At 42.9% G+C, this 22,001-nt stretch overlaps 2 protein-coding genes across 4 annotated transcripts; one reads left to right on the top strand and one right to left on the bottom strand.

Moving 5' to 3' along the window:
* Window positions 1–1,563: 1,563 nt before the first annotated feature.
* On the bottom strand, window positions 1,564–10,050 carry LOC112573925 (putative defense protein Hdd11-like). Of its 3 annotated transcripts, none has more exons than XM_025254626.1 (6): window positions 9,477–10,045; window positions 7,352–7,485; window positions 6,750–6,844; window positions 5,925–6,243; window positions 3,209–3,365; window positions 1,564–1,725 (listed from the first exon to the last, which is right to left on the bottom strand). In XM_025254626.1, exons 1-5 carry the CDS (start codon window positions 9,682–9,684, stop codon window positions 3,228–3,230), a joined length of 894 nt encoding a protein of 297 aa, XP_025110411.1. In that variant the 5' UTR covers window positions 9,685–10,045; the 3' UTR covers window positions 1,564–1,725; window positions 3,209–3,227. The 3 variants fall into 3 exon arrangements, with proteins under 3 accessions (XP_025110411.1, XP_025110410.1, XP_025110413.1); XM_025254625.1 differs by having other exon boundaries at window positions 3,198–3,365; window positions 9,477–10,043; XM_025254628.1 differs by lacking the exon at window positions 3,209–3,365 and having other exon boundaries at window positions 9,477–10,050.
* Window positions 10,051–14,225: 4,175 nt separating this feature from the next.
* On the top strand, window positions 14,226–20,912 carry LOC112573757 (multiple epidermal growth factor-like domains protein 6). Its single transcript, XM_025254346.1, has one exon. It carries the CDS (start codon window positions 14,936–14,938, stop codon window positions 20,006–20,008), a length of 5,073 nt encoding a protein of 1,690 aa, XP_025110131.1. The 5' UTR covers window positions 14,226–14,935; the 3' UTR covers window positions 20,009–20,912.
* Window positions 20,913–22,001: the final 1,089 nt, after the last annotated feature.

Consider the following 22,001-nt stretch of genomic DNA (forward strand, 5'->3'; position numbering starts at 1 on the left):
TTAATAGATTGATTTTCTGAGTCATTACCATCGGTTTCAGACGGTTTCCATTCAAGATTAATTGACGTGGGCAGCTATCGGCGATTTCGTCTTCATCCAGATCTTTCTCTTCTCTCGCTCACACACGCGCGCGCACACACACATATGTACTTTGCCTGACAGAGCATTTTGAAAAAAGAAAATATTTGCCATGGCGATCACAATCTACAGGATTCATAAACTTTTCTACCACGTCACTGATCAGGAAGTAAAAAAAAAAATTTAAGGAAAATTATTGAGCACGACGAAGGGCTTATGAGCCTAGTGAATAAACGTCCGTTGAAATGTTGTGGCGACATCTCTAGATCATCAGACGATCCAGGGGTGTGGTCGTTATGAAGCGAGGGTAAGTCATTCCCTTGGGGCAACATGGGGGACTGAAGGACGAGGACTTTATTTCCGTAGTTATAAAGGTTGTCCCCACTTGTTTATCCGTGAAGCGGTGGCAAAGGAGCCCTGGGGTAACGAAACATGAAGTAGTGCCCACGCGGTTTGCTCCTTGCTTGATAGCTTCAGAAAACGCTTTTCTCTGTTCCCCATTTCGCCCTGGGGAATCGGAAAAACGACTTACTCTCGACTCGCCTTTACTGCCTCTGAAGTGAACAGTACAAGGAAGTAGAAGACACATACGCGCACGCTGGTGTAAAAAAAAAAAAAAGAAAAAAGAAAAATGACAGACGATAAAATTAACAAGATCGAACTGGCCTATCATACTTCACACAGTGCGGCAGGAAACTTAGAAAAATGATGATTGTTGATGGTATTGAAGTCAGCTGTCCCACAGACAATCAGGGCAAATCAGGCATAATAAAGATGAACGATAATTACATATTTACATCAAAGATAAGCCTTTCGGGGGAAGGGGAGTTGGCACCTCCTAAAATGCTTCGTATTTAAAGTCTCCTCACGAAAACAACTGTAAAATAAACCTTTGACCAGAAAAGAAAGATATGTAAGCTACAGTTTATGATGTCCTCCGGCCGAGAAAGATGCAAGGGAGAGAGCCAACATAATAAGCAGTCCTTCGGGAGCCTCGATTAACATCTTTTACTGGGTATCCTCCCTTCTGCACATGTTGATCTACTTCCTTCTTCGTGCCCTCTGGCACTCCAAGCATCTTCTATCTATACCTCTCCCGCTACTTCCTCCTACGAGGAAAAAATCAGTGGAGTGACACTTTTAACACGGCGCATTCAAACATCGCTTCGTGCCTCATGAATTTTTATGTGAATGACAAAGTGGAGGGGCTTCTAGCGATGTAAAAGACAGAAGCAATACACGTTATGTCGCTGAAAGTTCATTATATAATTACAGGCCTCCAGACAATAATGTACACGTGATTCACAAAACGAAATCGAAATGCAAATCAATCTTTGGTTTCTCAGTCTCAAAAGCGTACGAAAGTCGGAAATGAGTGTGTGAGGGAAAAAAAATTTCAAACAAAGGAGTAGGCGATAAGATAAAGCGGCGATGGGGCGGAGATGGGGACGAGAACTGTAAGAGAGAACAGAAAATTCAAACGACGTTGATTTCTTTCATATTTCTTTATTGCTTCGTGAAGGTTCATTTTCAGAAAAGCCTGCAGACAACAGTAGAACACATGGCAGTGATCAGCCAACACATCGTCGTTGTAGTGACATCGTGTCTGCCCACAGCCATATTGTGGTCTCCAGCCAGAGCGTTATTCTGCGTGAAAACACAGACGGTTGTAAATGCAAATATATCTTTTTAAGACATGACAACAATAAAAATAATACAAGCTCTTTCTCACTCTGTATATGGGGGGAAGGCTTGGTTGAAGTAAAGGGGATTAAATACAAAAAGCTGCATTGAGATCATTTTCATATGTTTTACAGTAAGCAAATTAATCACAAAACGCCAGATGAGGTATCTAGGCAAATTGAACATCGACCTAAACAATCAAGAAAGTTTAACAATGAAGTCTCTTTACTTATAACAGCCAGATAGTTATTTATAATGTATTTATATCTAGGGAAACAACCCAAGAACGTTCTGATTGTACAGGAGACAACAGGATTAAATAAAAAGACTAACAGTTAAACGTAAAAGCTGCCTAAATTCTAGAACAACTTAATTATAACTTAAATAGCTAAATGGATATTAGTTACAAGACGTGGCAAAGGTATTACACGTTAAAGCCATGAAGGACACGAAACTGTATTATGGAGCCAGATACAAGCACAGGCTACCCGCAACAGCAGGTTAAAAAAAAAAAATCAAGGCGCGAACTGGGTATGGATGCAAACAATACGTTAGTCACTCAGAGAAAGCTCAAACTTAACTCAGATGTTACTTAAATGCAAGATCAAGGTAAATGTAACAACAAGTAACAAGCAAGATCAAGCTAAATGCAGCAGCCAGTTATAACAAAAATCAAGCTGAATGTAACAGCCGCTCAAATAAAAAAACAACAACAAAAAACAAACAAACAAAAACCAACAACAACAAAACAACGATTAAGTTAAGCGCAAGAGCCAATTAAAAACACGAGGAGGTTATTAGAGACAAGTACAAATTAAATACAGCAGCTAGCAGGCACAAAAATAATTGGGATTCAAAAGTCAATTAACTGAGTAAACAAACAACATGCAACGGACGGTCCTACTTGATCATGTATCGTATCCATGATGCACTGTGTACATGTATAATAGTATATACAGTAATTGTGTGTGTATATATATATATATGTGTCTGTAAATGACAATCTGACATAGCTAAATGTTGTTTTCAGTTTCATGCTGCTCCCTTTCTGATGTGAACTGGGACAAAACTATTTAATACACATAGAGTCTTAGAGCGAAATAAACACTTTTTAGCAGATATGTTAATGAAACAATTTAAGTTAAAAGAAAATGTGTGCACTTAGAGCTAGAATTCAACTGACGTGTTTAGAGCATGCGCAAAAGCAAGTTGAATAAACATCGAATTTTCATGTTAAATTCATATATGTTTTTGACAGAATTTTTATAGAAGACCATTTCATTTGAAAGACAGCGTGTGTCTAAATATAGGGATGTATAATCTAGCGCAAAGACCAGACGAAAACGGACATGGGTGGGGGCTGCGACACCGGCAAACGGGACCTGAGACAAGCAGTCCATTCAGAATTGAATTTGTGACATAAGATGATAACGGACCTGAAGCTAACCGTCAGAGCCATCATGACGTCATGGTGAAGTTCTTGCCGTGGTTCCCCTTCTCGATGATATTCTTCTGCGTGCGTTATTTATAGCGATTAGCAGCTTCTGCAAGTCATCGCTATCTCGTGATCTGCCGCTGTCACGTAGCTGCTCGAGGCGATCGGCCTGAAGGGGTTAACAACAACAACAAAAAAGGCTTACATCAGTGAAGCAGTTAGCAAACTAAACAATCGATCATAATGTCTTCTGGCGGCCATTATCTCATCTTCTCAGCAGGACGTCAAAGTATTGTTTTTATGATTTCCTGTTCCTTCTACGAGCTAATAAATGGCATGTCCATTATTATTAATTGATATACCCAGTATGCATGTTCGTGTACCCAGCTTTGTCTTCATAGGTTCGGAGCCAGGTTATGCAAAATCAGCCCAGACTGGTGGAATTAAGCTCATTGCTGCTAAGAAAAAAAAAATGAAACGAAAATTTTGATGTAGATAAATGGTGTATACTGTATAGGGACTGAACACTTTTCAACTCAATCATCGAATTCTTTGCCGGTGTAAAAAGTTGTTCCTGGAAGTTACTTCACATTTAAATGGCACCTTAGAAATTATTACAGTGAATGCAACAGCCGCGGCAACTGCATCACATTATGCAGGTGGTAGCGATATGTTAAAGTAAGCAAATACCGTTGTCGATTTTTAAGAAGCCAATGGCCAGTAGAAAAGTTATCTCCCTTGTTGGGATGGTCACGCTCGGGTTGCGTCAAAAAGGAAAGACAAGTTGTAACGGGGGTATGCCAGGGCACGTGGTTACCTCCCGCTATATTTCTCACCTTTACTTTCTCTCTCTCACGCACACACGAAGACCTACAGCATCACAGCATGATAAAGTAATATTTATGATTTACATACGGCCTCATAAAATACTTTTCCAAACACGCAATTGACGTCCTAAAAAGACTTTTCTCCTCTCTCTCTCTCTCTTTTCTTGTTTTGATGGTGTCACTACAAGTGTCGGTATCTGACTCGAAAAACTCAAGATAAACCGTTATTGTTGTTGCTGTTTTTGTTTATTTCCGGCAGGAAAAATGATTTCACCTAAAGGCAATTTCGCACTGTGAGAGGACGGGGATCTGGGCGGAATATGGGGAGTGAAGGATGGGAGGGGCGAGGCGTGGAACCGTGGGGGTACAAGATAAACCTGCTGTGATCAGATATTTTATTCCGCTCCTCGAGAGACGTGTGGTTGCTTATGCAGCGAGAGAGGAGACCCCCTTTGCAGCAGCATATTTATTTAGTTTTCATGGTATGACATAAAAAATGAAAATGCAAATAAAGTTTATGTTCCTGGGCCTCCTTTGAAAAGAAGAATGTGTTATATACCCGCCCATTTTCTTCTGAAAATGAAAAGATCTAAATTAAGTGAAAAGCATTCTTACTTTTTTTTTTTTTTAAACTTTTGATCATTTTTTTTACTGTCTTGTTGGCATACTTTTCAAATCAAGATCTGTTAAAACCCTCAGGTATTGCCCAGCACCTGGCTAGAGATAAGCCAGTTTGAGGTCAAAGAAAGACGACCGCTTTTTTTGCGAACACACGCGATGGAAGAAGACGTACATCAGAGTTCATGACACGTCTTGCCCTGTTCACTAGCTGCCCGTTTAGTCATTCTGTTTGAGGTCTTCGGATGTCGTGTGGTAATGAAAGCAAAACGGGAAAACCTATCAGTAATACAACTTCCGCTCTTTACACCACAGGCAGTGAAATATATTATTAGAGGGAGCCTCAGGTAGTATACTGGTGTAAACACTCGTTCGTCATCACTGTGCTCATTTCTGAACACTCCTTCTGCATGTGACGTCTCGGGCACGATGTCCATTCTCGACATGTGGCATCTGTTTACAGGGCTGACTGATTTGCCATGATATATCTCCTTAGTTGCTGGCTCGGAGGTAAAATATGAACTCCCCCTCCCCCTCTGTATGTGACACCTAGTCACAGGGATGACCGACAGGGCTGTGTGTGTGTGGAGGGAGTGTGAGGGCCTTTTATGGGTTCCATACGCCTTCATCCCCTTCCCCATAACATTATTTCAATTGAAAAATTAAGCAAAGATACTTTTCGCTTACAGCATCTAGCCATCTTACTAAAAATAGGGCCTCACAAAAGACTTCTCACCGGGCATGCAAAAGAAAATTTAAAATCCATACGAAATCAATCAACTTATCACAAAACAAAAAATAAATTGACTGTCTACAAAAGAAACCTGACAAAACGCATCTCAAGGTACCTCCAAAAGAAGGTTAACACCATAGTGACAGTTCTTGTCGAGAAAGTAAAACGGGTTAAGCAAATGCTATGAAATACGAAAACAGAACATAAGTAGTAAGCGAGTATTTAAAAAAATAAAAGAAGAAAATCTAAATTTCCACACGACCTAGCTCCTGTCCGTGTCAGTGGTGTGTACCTGCCTACTCGTCCACATAAACATAACTGTCTCATAAACCAGCGTGTTGTACTTGGTACCTGATTCTAGATAATTCTAGATGCCTTAATTATTAGACATGATATACCGGTGCCACATACAAGCATACGGGTTGGATAAAGTATATGTACATGTCATGTAGAAGGACAATGACACCTAGGAACAATTTATACACAATTGTAACGTCATTCACCAGTTCCCAACATCACTCTAAGCCTATCGTGTAAATCTAGTGCTTACTAGAGATTGTCTCCCTTTCGTGACAGGTGTTACGCCCCTTGTAGTGAGTGTAGTTTGAGCCGTGGTTGTGGTCGCTGCTGAACTAGATTTGGTGGACAGCATCAGTGTCGTGCTAAGACGAGTAGAGAGGGTTAAGGTCGTGCTGAGTGTGGTAGCTGCGGTGGTGGAGGACGTGGCGCGGGTAGTTGTGGTAGCAGTGGTGGACACGGGAGTGTTCGTAGGAGTCGTTGAAGGCGCTATGGTATTGGCTGTGGAGGCAACAATTGTGCTGGACTCAATGTTCGTGTAGATGGCAGAGAAATATTCCACGACGGTTAAGCTGTGTAATAGACATAAATATAGACAGATAAATTCGTTTGAATTGGTTGTATTCCTTTAAAAGATCGAGAAGTTTATGCAAGACCACAAAGCAATAAAGAAATAAAAGCATTTTTAATTAAAGGTAAATGCGATAGAGTTATTCGTCACAGGTGGGCGTGAACGTAAGTGATCCATCCTGTTGAGGCCACGGCAGGTCGAGTCCAGCATCTTTCCCCTTCCGCCACTTTTTATCCCCCCGGATTAATCACTTGCCCATTTGCTGTGAGCAATGTATTAATGTATATAACACTGGTTTATAAAAAGTTTCAACTAACACCGATATTCTTAACGGCCAACAATGACTCTCCTTATAATGATGTCATATCCTAAAAGGATCATTTACCCCACAGTGAACAGTGCACAAAATTATATTTTAAATGTCTGTTTCTTTTTAGCATATTATACAAGAGGTCAAAACTAAACCCTATAGAGGCCTCCATATTGATGTTCTCTCCTTTCCTTTACCGAAATTTCACGTTGCCTTGGACTGTTGAGGGCGCCGTCCATTTGAAGATTTTTACAGCAGCATCGTCGGGCCGTGAGTGAGTGAGCGAGCCAACCTAACAAAGAAAGAGAAAAGAATGATTCTGGTAACAGCCTATCACGCTAAAGTAATACTTGAAAGAGATCTATCACCATGATAACTGTCTTTATCAAATTATCCTCCCTCCTTGCATAGGTGCGCTCGCATGTACGAGAGAGAAAGAAAGTGAGAGGAGACAGAGAGAAACTGAAAAGGAGTCACAATGTCTTTGGACAAGTGCATGTCTCTTTATGTTCTTTATGTGGGCTACTTAAGTAGCCCGCCTGCTTTAACACGCTTGGAAAAGACGAGCTAATTTTATGTGGCCCATCCTAAACCCAAAAAGTGGAGAGAGGTATTTAACACACACACACACACACACGTTTGTTTTGCCCCTCTCCTTCACACGTACATGTCATCATACATGCACATACATACTTGATCGAACGCAGATTGTATCCCTCTTATACCCCCCAACCCCAACTCCCACGCACACACAAGTTTTAGTCCTTCATACACCTGTTTGTTATTATTCGATACTTACTCCGCAAGGCTGTTTGTATTTGCTAGTCTCATTGCTGAAGGTACCGATTAGTTCGGTCGATGATGGATTGTTGGCCGACCGCGCCTCCAGCAAGAAACCTTTGAACATTCTGCTGTCGGATGAGCTTATGGTGACTGTCGACAGACAACACATACCAGACACGCATCATTGAGCACGTGCTAGCAAAGCAACATCTCGGTCAAGCCAATAAGCGGGTTGTGGCAGAGCAAAGGTGCAGGGTGTGGATAATTAGCCCTTGTGCACTTAGTTATGTATTACATCAATTCTATTATCAGTCCGCTAATTTTGTGGTATGATTTCGTTAAATTTTCTTGCATAATTAAAAGTCTAAATTTATTTGGCCATTTTTTTTCAATTAAACAGCACAAAATATGTTGGATAGTTTCCAAAATAGCGCAGACCAAATCAGTGAACTTGACAAGGATGTATTTCCGTCAGTAGAAACTATGTCGAAGGCCTTATACAAGTTTACTCTGTGAATATTCAAGTAAAGAACAAGGAGCAACACAAAGAATTGGTATGAAAGAGAATGTAGGCAGAAAAAAATGCTTTAACAATGTCTGGAAACGAATCAAGTCGACCACGAGAAACGTGAAATAGTTGTGAAAAAATATTTTTAAAATTCACATAGAAAAAGAAAGCTGCTTAAAAAAAAAAAAACCACAGAAATCCTAAAAATATCTATAAACGACCCAAAACTATTTTGGCGTGATAAAATACATACAAAAAGAGAAGCAGTAACCCAGAGTGATATCAACACTGAACAATGGTACCATTATTTTTTCCAGATATTTAATGACAGTGGCTTAGCTCTAGACATAGTCAATGAAGATGTTATTTTGAGTGAAGCAAAAGATGTCTCAGCTCTGGCTCCTTGACGATGGGATCTCGAAACACTAAAGGATCAGTAGTATAAGATATCATAAACAGGGTAAAAAAGCAAGACACTACCAGGAGAAATGATAATTCATTCTAATGACAAAGTTGTTTATTACCTTCAAGTGTTCTATAAGCTTTTCAGTGAAATTTTCCATGAGAATGGTCTAAATCTATAGTTGTGAAAATTTATAAACAGATGAGACAGCTAATCTCGAAAACTAGCGTGGTATTACACGTGGTTATAGGTATTCCCAGTGCCATAACTGAGATTATAATAATATCTTAAATACAAGATTAACAGAGTGGGAGGAACGAGAAGAGAATAATAGAACCGGCAGATTTCGGCGAGGTTACAGCACAATAGACAATGTTTTATACTTTTTTTCTATTCTTTCTACAAAATAATAACATTTTATATTGCATTCGTCGACTTCAAACACGCTTTTGATTCCATCAATGGGGGGGGGGGGGGAACTTCTATTATGCTTCAAGAAAGAAACTGAACAAATAGATGTACTGAGCACTCCAGGAGATATACAAATAATTATTAAGCTATGTGCACGAAAAGGATAAAATTATGCTCCAATCTTTTTTATTCTCCATGGGGAGTCAAGCAAGGATGTTTGTAAGCTCCCTGTTGTTGTTGTTTGTTTTTTTACTAATCAGCTAACAATTGAAATGTCTCTTATGGGTAAACATGGTATACAAATGATTTCTTGTTGCTTTTTTGCAGATGACGTAGTATTGTTCTCTAGTACAATAGTAGGTTTACAAAAACAGTTGAATAACATGCATACAGAAGCTAACAGACTAAAATCAACACTAAATTTTAAAAAAAGTAATGTCATAGTCTTCAAAATGGGTGGTCAGTTAAAAGGAAATGATTCTATCGAAGTGATACGGTACCCGTGACAAACACAAAAATTTAGAAATGATTTTCTTTACATGTTCAAGTCTAACAAAATCATTAAGAAAGGAAAAATATGAGAAATAGAGCTGTTAAAATATCGTATAAGCTCTGTTGGGTAACCAAAACATTACATTGGAAACTATTTGAACCCATAGTGACATATGCCACAGAAATAAAGGGGTCTGGAGGAAGAAGCAAAGAAAATAGGAAACGTTCACGTTTCTGCAAAGAAACGCATCCTAAACGTCCGCCAGCATACTTTGAAGGAGATGACCCATGGCGAGAAAGGCAAATAAAAAAATGAACCAAGCCTACCATCCAGCACATCTCCTGGTCGAAAAATCCCTGGTGTCACCGTGACCCTGAATGGAGCCGGGGTGGTCGGTTTGGTGCCCCCGTGGCGAGGAGTCATGTCCGAACAGGCGCTCGCGGGTGCCCCACTGGAGTACGCAAAGCCAGTCCTCACCTGAGCGAGTATCACTATCGCTACTCCCAACAAACGCAAAGTTTTTAGAGCCGTCATGCTTTTTTTTTTGTCTTTATAGTCGCGTTCTTTGATTGGCTCTGGACAGGCAACCGAAGAACGAAATTCGAATCAAGTAATCGCTGGATTCTAGCTCTTCAGTGATTCTTTGTGGAAGAAAGACTGACCAGACCAAGTAACTCGGAAGTACTCAGGCGAAAATCACGTCCTGTTGCGCTCCAATAAAACTGCAACATACATCTGACTAGCTTGTCAAGCGTTTGGCATCTGACCCATCTCGTGTATAGCTCATTTTCTTTTCGTTAACAAGCTGCGTTGCCACTGGGATGGAAGGTGCGGCTGAGAATCCGTCAATCAAATTGAAACAGACTACGTCGGAAAAACCACCTTCCGGCAGGGCTGGACACGGAGTCATGATCGAGTGCGCAAGGTCAGGCGGTAAAAGGATGCTGAGCTGCCGCAAGCAGGTATAAAATTTGCATTAACTGTGAGTTCATGGGTGAGCTTGAGGAGAATAGTTGTTCCTGGAAGGGGGGAGGGAGTAGGAGTGGGCTGTGGGGAGTGTTTTTCTTCGAAGATTCACCCCCCACCTTAAGAGAATCGCATATCACATTTAAGTGACCTAGTTTGTCGTTGTAAGCGTATGCACAACTAATTTTTGCGACATATTTGCACATCGCTTGTATGAATTTGCTGTGTGTATGTGTGCACATACGCTGCTTTGACAATATGCCCGCGATTGTATTAAAGGCTTTCAAAACACAGTCACAAAGTAGCCACAGGCGTATCTTCACGTTAGAGTTAGTGTGTGCGTGTGTTTGTGTGTGCGAAATGTATTTTCTTGAAAGTTAGACACAAAATCCCAATACATCGTAGAGAAAAGCTTTACATCAGGGGTCTCAAACTCGCGGCCCGCGGGCCAACTGCGGCCCGCCGGACAAAAGTTTGCGGCCCCCACCTCAATATCAAAGTTTCATGTTAGTGCGGCCCGAGTTTGATACTGTTATATCTTCTCCTCTCTCGCTCCCACAGAGGCAGCCCAACGTGTCTTATTTGCACAGAGAAAGTTGCAGTGCACAAAGAATACAATTTGAAACATCATTACACAACTAGACATGCTGAGGAGTATGCAAAATACCAGGGAGATGAGAGAGTCAACCGGGTTGCTAATCTTAAAACACATCTACTGAGGCAACAAATTTCTTTAAGAAAGCAACCAAAGAGAATGACGCAGCAGTCGAAGCTAGCTACGTGGTTAGTGAGATGATTGCTAAAGCAGGAAAGCCATTCAAAGAAGGTGAATTTTTAAAAATGTGCATATTACAGGCTGCATGTATTGTCTGTCCAGAAAAGAAAGGTCAGTTTAGCAACATCAGCCTTTCTGCCAACACCGTAGCAGAGCGCATTTCTGACCTGTCAAGTGACATTTATGATCAACTGTGTGAGAAAGCAAAATGTTTCATATATATTATTTCATATTGTATACTCAGTCGCTCTTGATGAGACCACAGACATCACCGACACTGCCCAACTCGCAGTTTTGTCCGCGGTGTTGATGACACTTTTGAAGTCATAGAGGAGTTGTTCACAGTGATTCCAATGCATGGCCAGACCACAGCTCAGGAGATATTTCACCAGCTGTGTGATGCCATTGAGAATGCCGGTTTGCCTTGGAGGAGGTTTGTTGGAATAACAACTGATGGAGCGCCATCAATGACAGGGAGGACTGGTGGCACTTGTTCAAAAAAAAAAAAAAAAAAAAACTGGAAGAGGAAGGTGTGGAGGAGGCCATTGCTCTGCACTATATTATTCATCAGCAGGCCCTTTGCAGCAAATGCCTGAAGTTTGACAATGTGATGTCTTTCGTTGTGAAATGTATCAACCAAATCAGATCCAGGGGCTTAAAGCACAGAAGGTTTCGTGCTTTTTTAGAGGAAATGGAGTCAGAATATGGGGATGTGCTCTGCTTCACCGAGGTACGTTGGGTCAGCAGGGGAAACATATTGAAGAGATTTTTTGAGTTGAGAGCCGAAGTGAAAGCCTTCATGGAGAAAGATGGGGTTGCTGTTCCTGTGCTAAGTGATCCAAAATGGCTCATGGACTTAGCTTTTTTGGTTGATATGACACATGAGCTTAACGTACTGAACAAGAAGCTACAAGGTCAGGGGCAACTTGTCAGTGCTGTCTATGACAACGTGAGAGCATTCTCTACAAAACTTATGTTATGGAAAGCCCAGCTTTCTCAGACAAACTTGCCATTTCCAGCATGCAAGGTACTCATGGATGCAGGCACACCGTCAGTGGTGAAGAGTATGTGGATGTCATTTTGAAGCTACAGTAGGAATTCGATCACAGATTTGCGGATTTCAAGACGCACAGAACCACATTTCAAATTTTTGAGGACCCTACTCCTTTTATGTACAAGGTGCTCCTCCTGTGCTTCAAATGGAGCTCATTGACCTGCAGTGCAACTTGAACTCAAAGCCAAGTTCAGGGAGGTGAGTGGAAAAGCAGACAAGCTCGGGCAATTTTTGAGAGAATTGCCCCCTAGCTTCCCTGAGCTTTCCCAAATGTTCAAGCGGACCATGTGTCTTTTGGGGAGCACATACTTGTGCGAAAAGCTCTTCTCTACCTTGAACTTCAATAAGTCCAAGTACAGATCCAGACTTACTGATGAGCATCTTCAAGCCGTACTGAGGGTCTCAACTGCTTCCTCCCTTAAGCCAACTGTGGCTCGGCTATGCTAGAGTAAGCGCTGCCAGACCTCTACAGCAAGAAGTAGGCAGAAGCCATGTTCAGAACAGTTTTATGTTCAATGTTCCATTCATGTTCAGAAAGTTAAATGTTAAAGAAATGCTAATACAGACATTTAAATCTGAATAATAATAATTACATTTCTCTGGTCAGCAACTATATTTTCTTCAGTCTTCTATATCTGCTGTATTATTATTATATTTTCATTTTCAATTATTCATTTATTACTAATTGATTTATTTTTTCTTATGAATTTGTTAATTTATTTTTATTTTTTAACACAAAAATAAGATGAAAAAATAAGACATTTGATAACATTGGAATGTTTTTGTAAGAGCTTTTCTTGTGGAAAACCTGATGCGGCCCGGCCTCATCCAGACTCTGCCTCCAGTGGCCCCCGGGTAAATTGAGTTTGAGACCCCTGCTTTACATGGACATCCGCCATACAGATCCACGGCTTGCTTCACTCTTCGCCAAACTTGATGTTTCAGATCAAGTTTCAGGGCGCTATTCGTTGTACTGGGAGCTAGTAGCTCGAACAGCGGGGGTAGGGTATTTTTTTAACCCACAGCCTAAAGAAAGAGGTTATGTAGTAATTTTAAAAGGGTTGTAAAATTGCCCACAGTTTGGGTCTAGTGTGGCTTATTGACAAGCCAGAGACCATTTATGCAAGAAATCGGGACACACGGTCATTGCAGTCTACTTTGTATCATTGATTCTTTGTTACTAAGCGGACACATTTCAGTTAATTTTTCCGTGTGTATTATTGTTAATAAAATATAAATACATTACAAACGTGCGTTTGTCTAAGATCTCAACAGTATTGTCCACATCTGTTCTAAGATAATTTGTGTCGGACAGAGGGATTTAGCTTCTTTTTGTGATCAACAAACGGGAAAGCTTCACGCACTTTGTCTATACCTGAACATGTACTAAGGAGAGAATTTATATTATTAAGCTCAGGTAGATGCTATTTCATGCCAACATGCAAAAGTAACAGACACCTGAAATCGTTTGTGCTATCTGCGGTCCAGCTGCTCGACCTCAGATGAAATATCAGTGGAGTGTGTCTGTGGTGTTGTAGATGAGCACATGATTATTCTTGATGCAAGTTGTTGTTTGTTTTATAGTATATATTTAAATACTATTTGCCTTCCCTTCACATGCTAATGTACATCTTAACGCTGCACCTTGCAATGAATTTGTTCTACTTTTATTTTTAACTTACTGAGGCTAGAGCACCTTCTTATGTTTAAATTGCCCACTGGGACCAATAAAGTTGATCACTGTAAACTCCTGTAATTTGTTTAATTTGATAGACGGTTAAGTTCAAGTATTGTATTTTTATATTAATTATTCTTAGAAGTGACTGCTGATAATGACTACAAATATTACTAAAAATATCAAAATAATTTAATTTTCTTTCTCATTTAGCTGCATGCGTTTAAGCTCCTGGTACGTTTGAATTTCAATTCCTTTTTAGCTGTTTCGAGCACGCACATCAATGGTGCCCTTATACTGTTGCTTTTAGCATTGTGCTGGATAAGGATACGACTGATACTGTGATTGTGTCACCTTTGTACACCAGAAGGATGTAGAAGGCGTTAATGTTGTGTACCTGGTACTTGACCTCTAAGGTTTTCTTTACCATCATAGTTTTACCAGTTCGTGCCTTTGTATAGCTGGTATAGGAGGAAGATCTATTCGTTTAACTGAAAGTCCAAAACTTGTTTTTACTGTATGACTGGGTAACAATCGACTTTGAAATGTTTTGAAATGTTAATCCACTGGCGTTTGTTGCCATTATCTTTAGGATTTCCTAAATGAGTACAAACTCCATCTAAATGTCCAAGAGAACATTCAGCAACAACACATTACGTTAAGGTTCGCATGGGATTCAGGTTAAGCACACGACATTATTTTTAGAAATACTTTCCTTCCGTCACTTCCTGCTTTGCGGACAAATCCAGAAAAGCTTTAGTAACATATTTCTCTTGCCTCTTCGTCATAAAATACCGCCAGGACCGTTTTCGTGATACTACTCTATTTCCAGGGATTTACGCTGGGCGCTTGCTCTGTCTTTTAAATCAGTGTGGAACGATTTGTTACTGCCTTTCTGGAAATGTCAGTTCTAAAGCTTTTGTTGTTAGAATGGTCAGCTAAATCAGTTTGTAAATTCTTCTTACTTTCATTATTTAGTTATGTTTGATTGTTATTTATATCTTTTTATCTTTCTATTGTTTATTCTTCTTTTGAATTTTACCTTAACTTGCTTTTTAAGAACCGTAGATGCAGTTTGTCACAAGACATATTTCGGTAACCATAGAGGTCATGAGTTCACACGACGATAGTGTTATGCGTCATAAATCACTTAAAACCGTCAGCTTTCCGACGTGAGACAGAAAAAGCGTCAAATGTTGACGTCACAGAATATTAACGTAAGAAACTGCAGCATGAGAGTTGGTACGTAGAAAAAACGGAAGACATTGTAGTGTGGAGCGATGCGACATTGCTATCGAGACTTGTAATCGACAGAATGTTGTTGTTTCTTTTCTTTCCATTTTCTGTCTTGGGCCAACTCAAAGATCCTACGAACAGAGCCGAGTATGTTCTCTTTCTACAAAAAGAATACGATGCCGCCGAACGTTGGAATTATCCGTACATAGCAGCGAGCAAAGTCGAAAAGGGAATCCATGAAAACATTCCAAATATTTTAAGAGACAAGAACATAGGCACGTGTAGAACGCCCGGCCAAACAGACTGTATAGCAGCCGGCCAGTACTTCCTGACAAACGGTAGTATCTACATGTGGGTGTCGCACTACACTTTTGACTACCCCAGCAATGTAGATGCTCGGACTGCATTCAAGGCAACAAACGTGTACTTGCTGAACACCCAGACGAACAACAGGACAGACTGTAATGCCACCTATGTGGAATACTACCACAACACCGTCAGCTTTACGTGTTACAACGTCGATGAGCGCCGGGACAAAGTCAGCCTTTGTATTGAGTACCCTGCTTTTACCAGTGTGTGTGAAATGGAAGTTTACGCTTGTCCTTATGGCGCCACGGGACGCTACTGCAATGAAAAATGTGAGTGTGCCAGGTGGAACCTCGACGCAAAGGATTACAAACGCTATAATGAGAAAAATGCACTTCCGCTCCTCAAAAATCCGGAATGGGAGACGATGAACTGCGACAAATTTGGCCGCTGCAAATACTTCTGCACAGATGCTGCAAGCAACAAAAAGTATTTATCAGATTACCAAGACTTCAACAGCCTTGTCACTTGGTACAAAACCTACCAAGGGCCACGACCAGGGGGACCATTTCGCACATGTAAAGGAAAAGGATTCTTAACCACACCTCGAGACGAAGTCCTCGCTGCGAAATTCCAGATAATAGAACCTGACAGATACGTCATCATGGATTATAATTTTTACAGTCCCGACGCTTACCTGATGACCCACAAATTTCTATCGCCTATGGTCAGCCTAATCAATGTCCAATACGTCACGAGTGACTTTGACTACTTCGGTGTAAAAGATGTCTCCAAGTACGCACTAGAAACAAGTTACAGCCTCACCTACAAGGTGGGTTTAGAAGACAACAAATTCATTCAGCTCGAATTTAAGTTTTCCAAAGCCAGGGTGATCGGGCAGATATTTGCCAAATTTCTAAACGCAACATTGTACGGCTTTCTAGATATATATTTGGATGGCAAACTGTGCATTGCGTGGACAGGCTTTGCGTTCAGGAACGAGACAGAAGTCGTTTTCAGAGAAGAACTATGTAAAAAGCGTGTTCAAAACCTAACGGTCATTGTTATAAGTGGTTACAACACGTATCTGACAAATCTTTACGCATTAGAATGCAAAGATGGCTACTTCGGAAACGACTGCCAAAAGAAATGCAACTGCAATGGTACTAATGAAATATGTGACAAGGAGACTGGTGAGTGCGAATCCGGGTGTGCAAAAGGGTTTAGCGGACTTGACTGCTTAAGTAGATGCCCGGCGGTCTGTCTTGACGATCTGTGTGACTGGCAGTCAGGGCAGTGCACCACTGGCTGTAAGAATAACATGAAGCCGCCATTTTGTAATTCGACGGTTTGTGCACAAGGAACTTACGGAGACTTTTGCTTAAACTGTGGACAGTGCTTGAATGCCACATCTCAACAAACTTGCAATGAAACAACGGGCGAATGTGAAAAAGGCTGCAAAGAGGGCTTTGAAGGAACTACTTGCACCAAGATGTGTGACGATTACTGCAGCGATACATGCAAAAACTGCTTGGGAGGAGTACACAACTGTGATCTCCCACACGGCGTATGCTCTCAGGGATGTGTTAATGGTTTATGGCTTCCACCTGAATGTCGTAAAAAAAATTCTATTCTATGTCCGGAAGGAACTTACGGAGTAAACTGCACTCGCGAGTGCGGTCGCTGCCTGGAAAGGCCTGGTAGCCCAACTGCAGGGTGTGACGCGGAGAATGGGTCGTGTGCAAACGCTAACGCTTGCGAAGCTGGCTGGACGGGAGTTAGGTGCCACAAAGCTTGCTCGCCTGGCACCTATGGAAGTGCGTGTTTAGGAGTTTGCGGAACTTGTTCCAACGGCTCAACGTGCAGCAGCGTGAGCGGACACTGCCCTGCAGGCTGCCCAAAACTGCGTTCGGGAACAGCTTGTCAAACGCCATGTCCCACGTGCGCATCGCAGTCTTGCACTGGGTGCCAAGGGTCGTTTAGCCAATGCCTGTTGCCTGCCGGAACATGCCTGGCTGGGTGCGCCGCTGGCTGGCTGGGTGCTGAGTGTCGTTACAAGTGTCCCGCTGGAACGCATGGGGCGAACTGCACCCGAGACTGCGGACACTGCCTGCACAACGGCACGCACGAGCAGACGACGTGTGATGCCGACACGGGGAATGTCCACAAGCACATGTGTGTCAGGACGGCTGGACTGGCAAAAAGTGCGACAAGCAGTGCGCTGCAGGAACATTTGGAGCCAGGTGCGCGGGCTATGTGGGAGCTGTGCAAAGGCGGTCAAATGTGCAGCGCTGCAGACGGCACGTGCGCACAGGGGTGTGCTGCGCGTTATACTGGAAGGACTGCCGAACGGGGTGCGCATCATGCACGGGCGCCTCTTGCATTCACTGCAAAGGATCGCACGGCCAGTGTTTGCTGCCGCAAGGAACGTGTCAGAAGGCTGCCTGCCGGCTGGTTTGGAGGAGAGTGCCGGCTTCCTTGTCCGCCGGGAACATACGGCGTGAACTGCTCTCGCGAGTGCGGTCGCTGCCTGGAAACGCCTGGTAGCCCAACTGCAGGGTGTGACGCGGAGAATGGGTCGTGTGCAAACGCTAACGCTTGCGAAGCTGGCTGGACGGGAGTTAGGTGCCACAAAGCTTGCTCGCCTGGCACCTATGGAAGTGCGTGTTTAGGAGTTTGCGGAACTTGTTCCAACGGCTCAACGTGCAGCAGCGTGAGCGGACACTGCCCTGCAGGCTGCCCAAAACTGCGTTCGGGAACAGCTTGTCAAACGCCATGTCCCACGTGCGCGTCGCAGTCTTGCACTGGGTGCCAAGGGTCGTTTAGCCAATGCCTGTTGCCTGCCGGAACATGCCTGGCTGGGTGCGCCGCTGGCTGGCTGGGTGCTGAGTGTCGTTACAAGTGTCCCGCTGGAACGCATGGGGCGAACTGCACCCGAGACTGCGGACACTGCCTGCACAACGGCACGCACGAGCAGACGACGTGTGATGCCGACACCGGGGAATGTCCACAAGCACATGTGTGTCAGGACGGCTGGACTGGCAAAAAGTGCGACAAGCAGTGCGCTGCAGGAACATTTGGAGCCAGGTGCGCGGGGCTATGCGGGAGCTGTGCAAAGGGCGGTCAAATGTGCAGCGCTGCAGACGGCACGTGCGCACAGGGGTGTGCTGCGCGTTATACTGGGAAGGACTGCCGAACGGGGTGCGCATCATGCACGGGCGCCTCTTGCATTCACTGCAAAGGATCGCACGGCCAGTGTTTGCTGCCGCAAGGAACGTGTCAAGAAGGCTGCCTGCCCGGCTGGTTTGGAGGAGAGTGCCGGCTTCCTTGTCCGCCGGGAACATACGGAGTGAACTGCTCTCGCGAGTGCGGTCGCTGCCTGGAAACGCCTGGTAGCCCAACTGCAGGGTGTGACGCGGAGAATGGGTCGTGTGCAAACGCTAACGCTTGCGAAGCTGGCTGGACGGGAGTTAGGTGCCACAAAGCTTGCTCGCCTGGCACCTATGGAAGTGCGTGCTTAGGAGTTTGCGGAACTTGTTCCAACGGCTCAACGTGCAGCAGCGTGAGCGGACACTGCCCTGCAGGCTGCCCAAAACTGCGTTCGGGAACAGCTTGTCAAACGCCATGTCCCACGTGCGCGTCGCAGTCTTGCACTGGGTGCCAAGGGTCGTTTAGCCAATGCCTGTTGCCTGCCGGAACATGCCTGGCTGGGTGCGCCGCTGGCTGGCTGGGTGCTGAGTGTCGTTACAAGTGTCCCGCTGGAACGCATGGGGCGAACTGCACCCGAGACTGCGGACACTGCCTGCACAACGGCACGCACGAGCAGACGACGTGTGATGCCGACACCGGGGAATGTCCACAAGCACATGTGTGTCAGGACGGCTGGACTGGCAAAAAGTGCGACAAGCAGTGCGCTGCAGGAACATTTGGTAGTAGATGTAACTTAACATGTGGTTACTGTTTGGGAGGAAATGGTAGCTGTAATAATTTTGATGGTTCCTGTACGTACGGTTGCATTTCCGGATACGCTGGATTAAAATGTTTAAATGAGAACAAGTTTAAAATTACGGACAGTTGCGCTAAATGTATTGGTTCTGTTAGAAATTGTCTTCTGCCATCGGGGACATGTATAGACGGTTGTGAAAATCATTGGTATGGCGACGACTGTCGGCAGACCAATGTAACATGTATGTTTTGTAAAGGAGGATTATCTCGCTGTGATCGTCTTAACCTTAAATGTATGGATGGTTGTCTTCCTGGATGGATGAACGACATTTGCTCCGTCCCATGTTCTGAAGGTACTTTTGGTCCTAACTGCAATGAAACGTGTAGCCCAAATTGTTACTATGCATTCAAGTGTCGTAGGACAAACGGTAACTGCAAATATGGATGCGCTGCTGGCTTTCAAGGATTACATTGTAACTCGACGTGTGATCCAGGTTTTTATGGGTCGGAGTGCATTAATCGATGTGGATTTTGTGGAAACCGCAGTATTTGCCATCACGTCAGTGGTTTTTGTCCTACTGGAGTTGGTTGTCTGGCCGGTTATCTTGGTGCGAAATGTAAAACGCTCTGTCCTGTAGGTACATTCGGTGACAACTGCAGTGTAGCCTGCGGTAGTTGTGATGGGCAGTGCAACTGGGAAGATGGGGCATGTCAGTTTGGATGCTTACCTGGATGGAAAGGCAAACAGTGCAATAATTCTTGTGATGCTGGCTCGTTCGGTCGCGATTGTAGTGAGAAGTGCGGATATTGCAATAACATGTCTTTGTGCGATCCTTTGGATGGGTTTTGTCCCAAAGTGTATCCCAGGTTTTGTGCCACCTTATTGCAAAGAGCCATGTAAGCTTCCGCTTTGTGGCACTCCCTGCCCCCTGGGCATGTGGGGACTAAACTGCGACAACAAGTGTGGACGCTGCTCTGGCAGATACTGCAGTAGGATCAACGGCTCATGCACTTATGGATGTGAGGCTGGAGCTACGGGACCCAACTGTGAGGAAAACTGTACACGCGGTTTTTATGGTGAGAACTGTGTAGACGAGTGTGGCAGATGTAACGTAACCAACAGCAGCACCTTTGTCTGCGATCCGGTGTCTGGAAGATGCCCATCGGGCTGCGAAAGTGGATGGGTGGGTGAAAACTGTCGAGATGACATTCTAGTGAAAGAAGGCACCATCGTGCATGCGGAAGATTTATACAACTTCAGACGTGATTTTCTCATCGCAGGCTTTGTGATCACGTGCATTTTCTTTGTATCTGTTATTGCGTTTATCCTGTGGAGATGGTCACAGCCCAAGCCAGATTTCTTTGACAAATACGACTTTTAGCTAGGTTGTACGGTATGATGTGAAACTATCGCCGTGATAACTTGTACTTCAACAATCGTAGATTTATAGGACGGAGTGGACTTCTGGGAAGTTCCTTCTGACGATATCAGGTGTATTGGACCTTTCTTTTCTGCCCAGTGCCTGCACTTTTAATGTGTAAAGTTATCGTTTTGTCTAATTACGTATTTAGTGCACTAACATGCAAATGAACATTTAGCTTTTGATATTGAAACTCTTCGATTGATAGTGGTGTGAGGTGTTTAAAAAATATATAAAAGCATTTTAGCTGTGATTTTGTTTCTTTGCTTTTCATGTGTAATAGTTTTGGTATTATATTAGTTACTTTTTCAGCTTTTCATTCTTGAACGACGATTGCTTTGCAAAACTCGCTGAAAATAGAACACAACGTATCACGAAAACATATTTCGGTGGTATTTTATAGCGAAGAGGTACGAGAAATATTTTATTAATGTTCTTTTCTTAATTACGCTTGGATTTTTCGAGAAGACACAAGTGACGAAAGGGTATTATTTTTACAAATAGCGTCGTCTGCACGAATCCGAAAAAAAATGGCATACTCTGTAAAAGAAAACAGACCTGCAGAAATCAATATGCTGTTGCTGAGTGTTCTCCGACGCTCAAATGGAGTTTTCTACTCATTTAGGAAATGCTAAAAGATAATGACAACAAATGCCACTGGATTAACTTTGTTCAAAGATGTGTGTATATATATATGCACACATCTCTGCTTTCTTCAAACGTGCCGTGCGAACTTCCTCGTCACACCGCAATCAAGAATTTTCTCAAAATATTTCAAAATCGCTTGCTATCCAGTCACGTACAGGACAAACAAGTCTTGCACTTTCAGTAAAACAAAGATATTTTCCTACAGCAGTGCCAACTACGCAAAAGCACAAGCTGTTAAAACTGTGATTGCTCGTAAAAAGGTCAACCACCAGCGTTCTGGTCTAAAAATAACATCGTGACACAGTGACAAACACACATCATCAGTCGTATCCTTATCCAGCAAAATACTAAAAGGAGCCGACAGGCACAACAGTTTACAATACATTAACATATTCTCATCCTCTAAAACATTAAGACCAAACATATTGGGAAGAACAGGAAGAGCTAGAGCAACAAAACATGGACTTTGCAACACAGAAACTGACCTGAATTTTTCAGCCATTTTCTGGAGCATATCACTTACGTGCCGGTGGATTTGCAAAAGATCTTGTCTTTTATTTCAGCATGAAGTTCAGACGTAAATTGAGGAAAAGACCTCTCAATATTCTGTTCAAAGAGAAATGTGTGTCGTATGACCAGATAAATTGTTTCACTTCGCATCTTAAATTTCCTACCACTTAATCTATGTGAAGAATGTTTTCCATGTTATCCGTGAACTCTTTAAACACTTGAAACTGATGTGTGCTTGGCATTATGAGAACTCTTTCCACTGAAGCATACTGTTATAAGGTCAGTAGCTGCTAGTGCAGTTCACCAGAAAGTTTT

Source organism: Pomacea canaliculata, linkage group LG10, assembly GCF_003073045.1.
Source record: "Pomacea canaliculata isolate SZHN2017 linkage group LG10, ASM307304v1, whole genome shotgun sequence".
NCBI classification, from domain to species: Eukaryota; Metazoa; Mollusca; class Gastropoda; order Architaenioglossa; family Ampullariidae; genus Pomacea; species Pomacea canaliculata.

What these genes read in the sequence shown, in the direction of transcription:
- LOC112573925 (XM_025254626.1), bottom strand. Translation starts at nt 9,684, where the DNA reads ATGACGGCTCTAAAAACTTTGCGTTTGTTGGGAGTAGCGATAGTGATA. An exon ending in CAAGGCAACGTGAAATTTCG is followed by an intron (nt 6,244 to 6,749) that starts GTAAAGGAAAGG and finishes TCTATTACACAG; the next exon opens with CTTAACCGTCGTGGAATATT. An exon ending in CGAAAGGGAGACAATCTCTA is followed by an intron (nt 3,366 to 5,924) that starts GTAAGCACTAGA and finishes TAACCCCTTCAG; the next exon opens with GCCGATCGCCTCGAGCAGCT.
- LOC112573757 (XM_025254346.1), top strand. Translation starts at nt 14,936, where the DNA reads ATGTTGTTGTTTCTTTTCTTTCCATTTTCTGTCTTGGGCCAACTCAAA.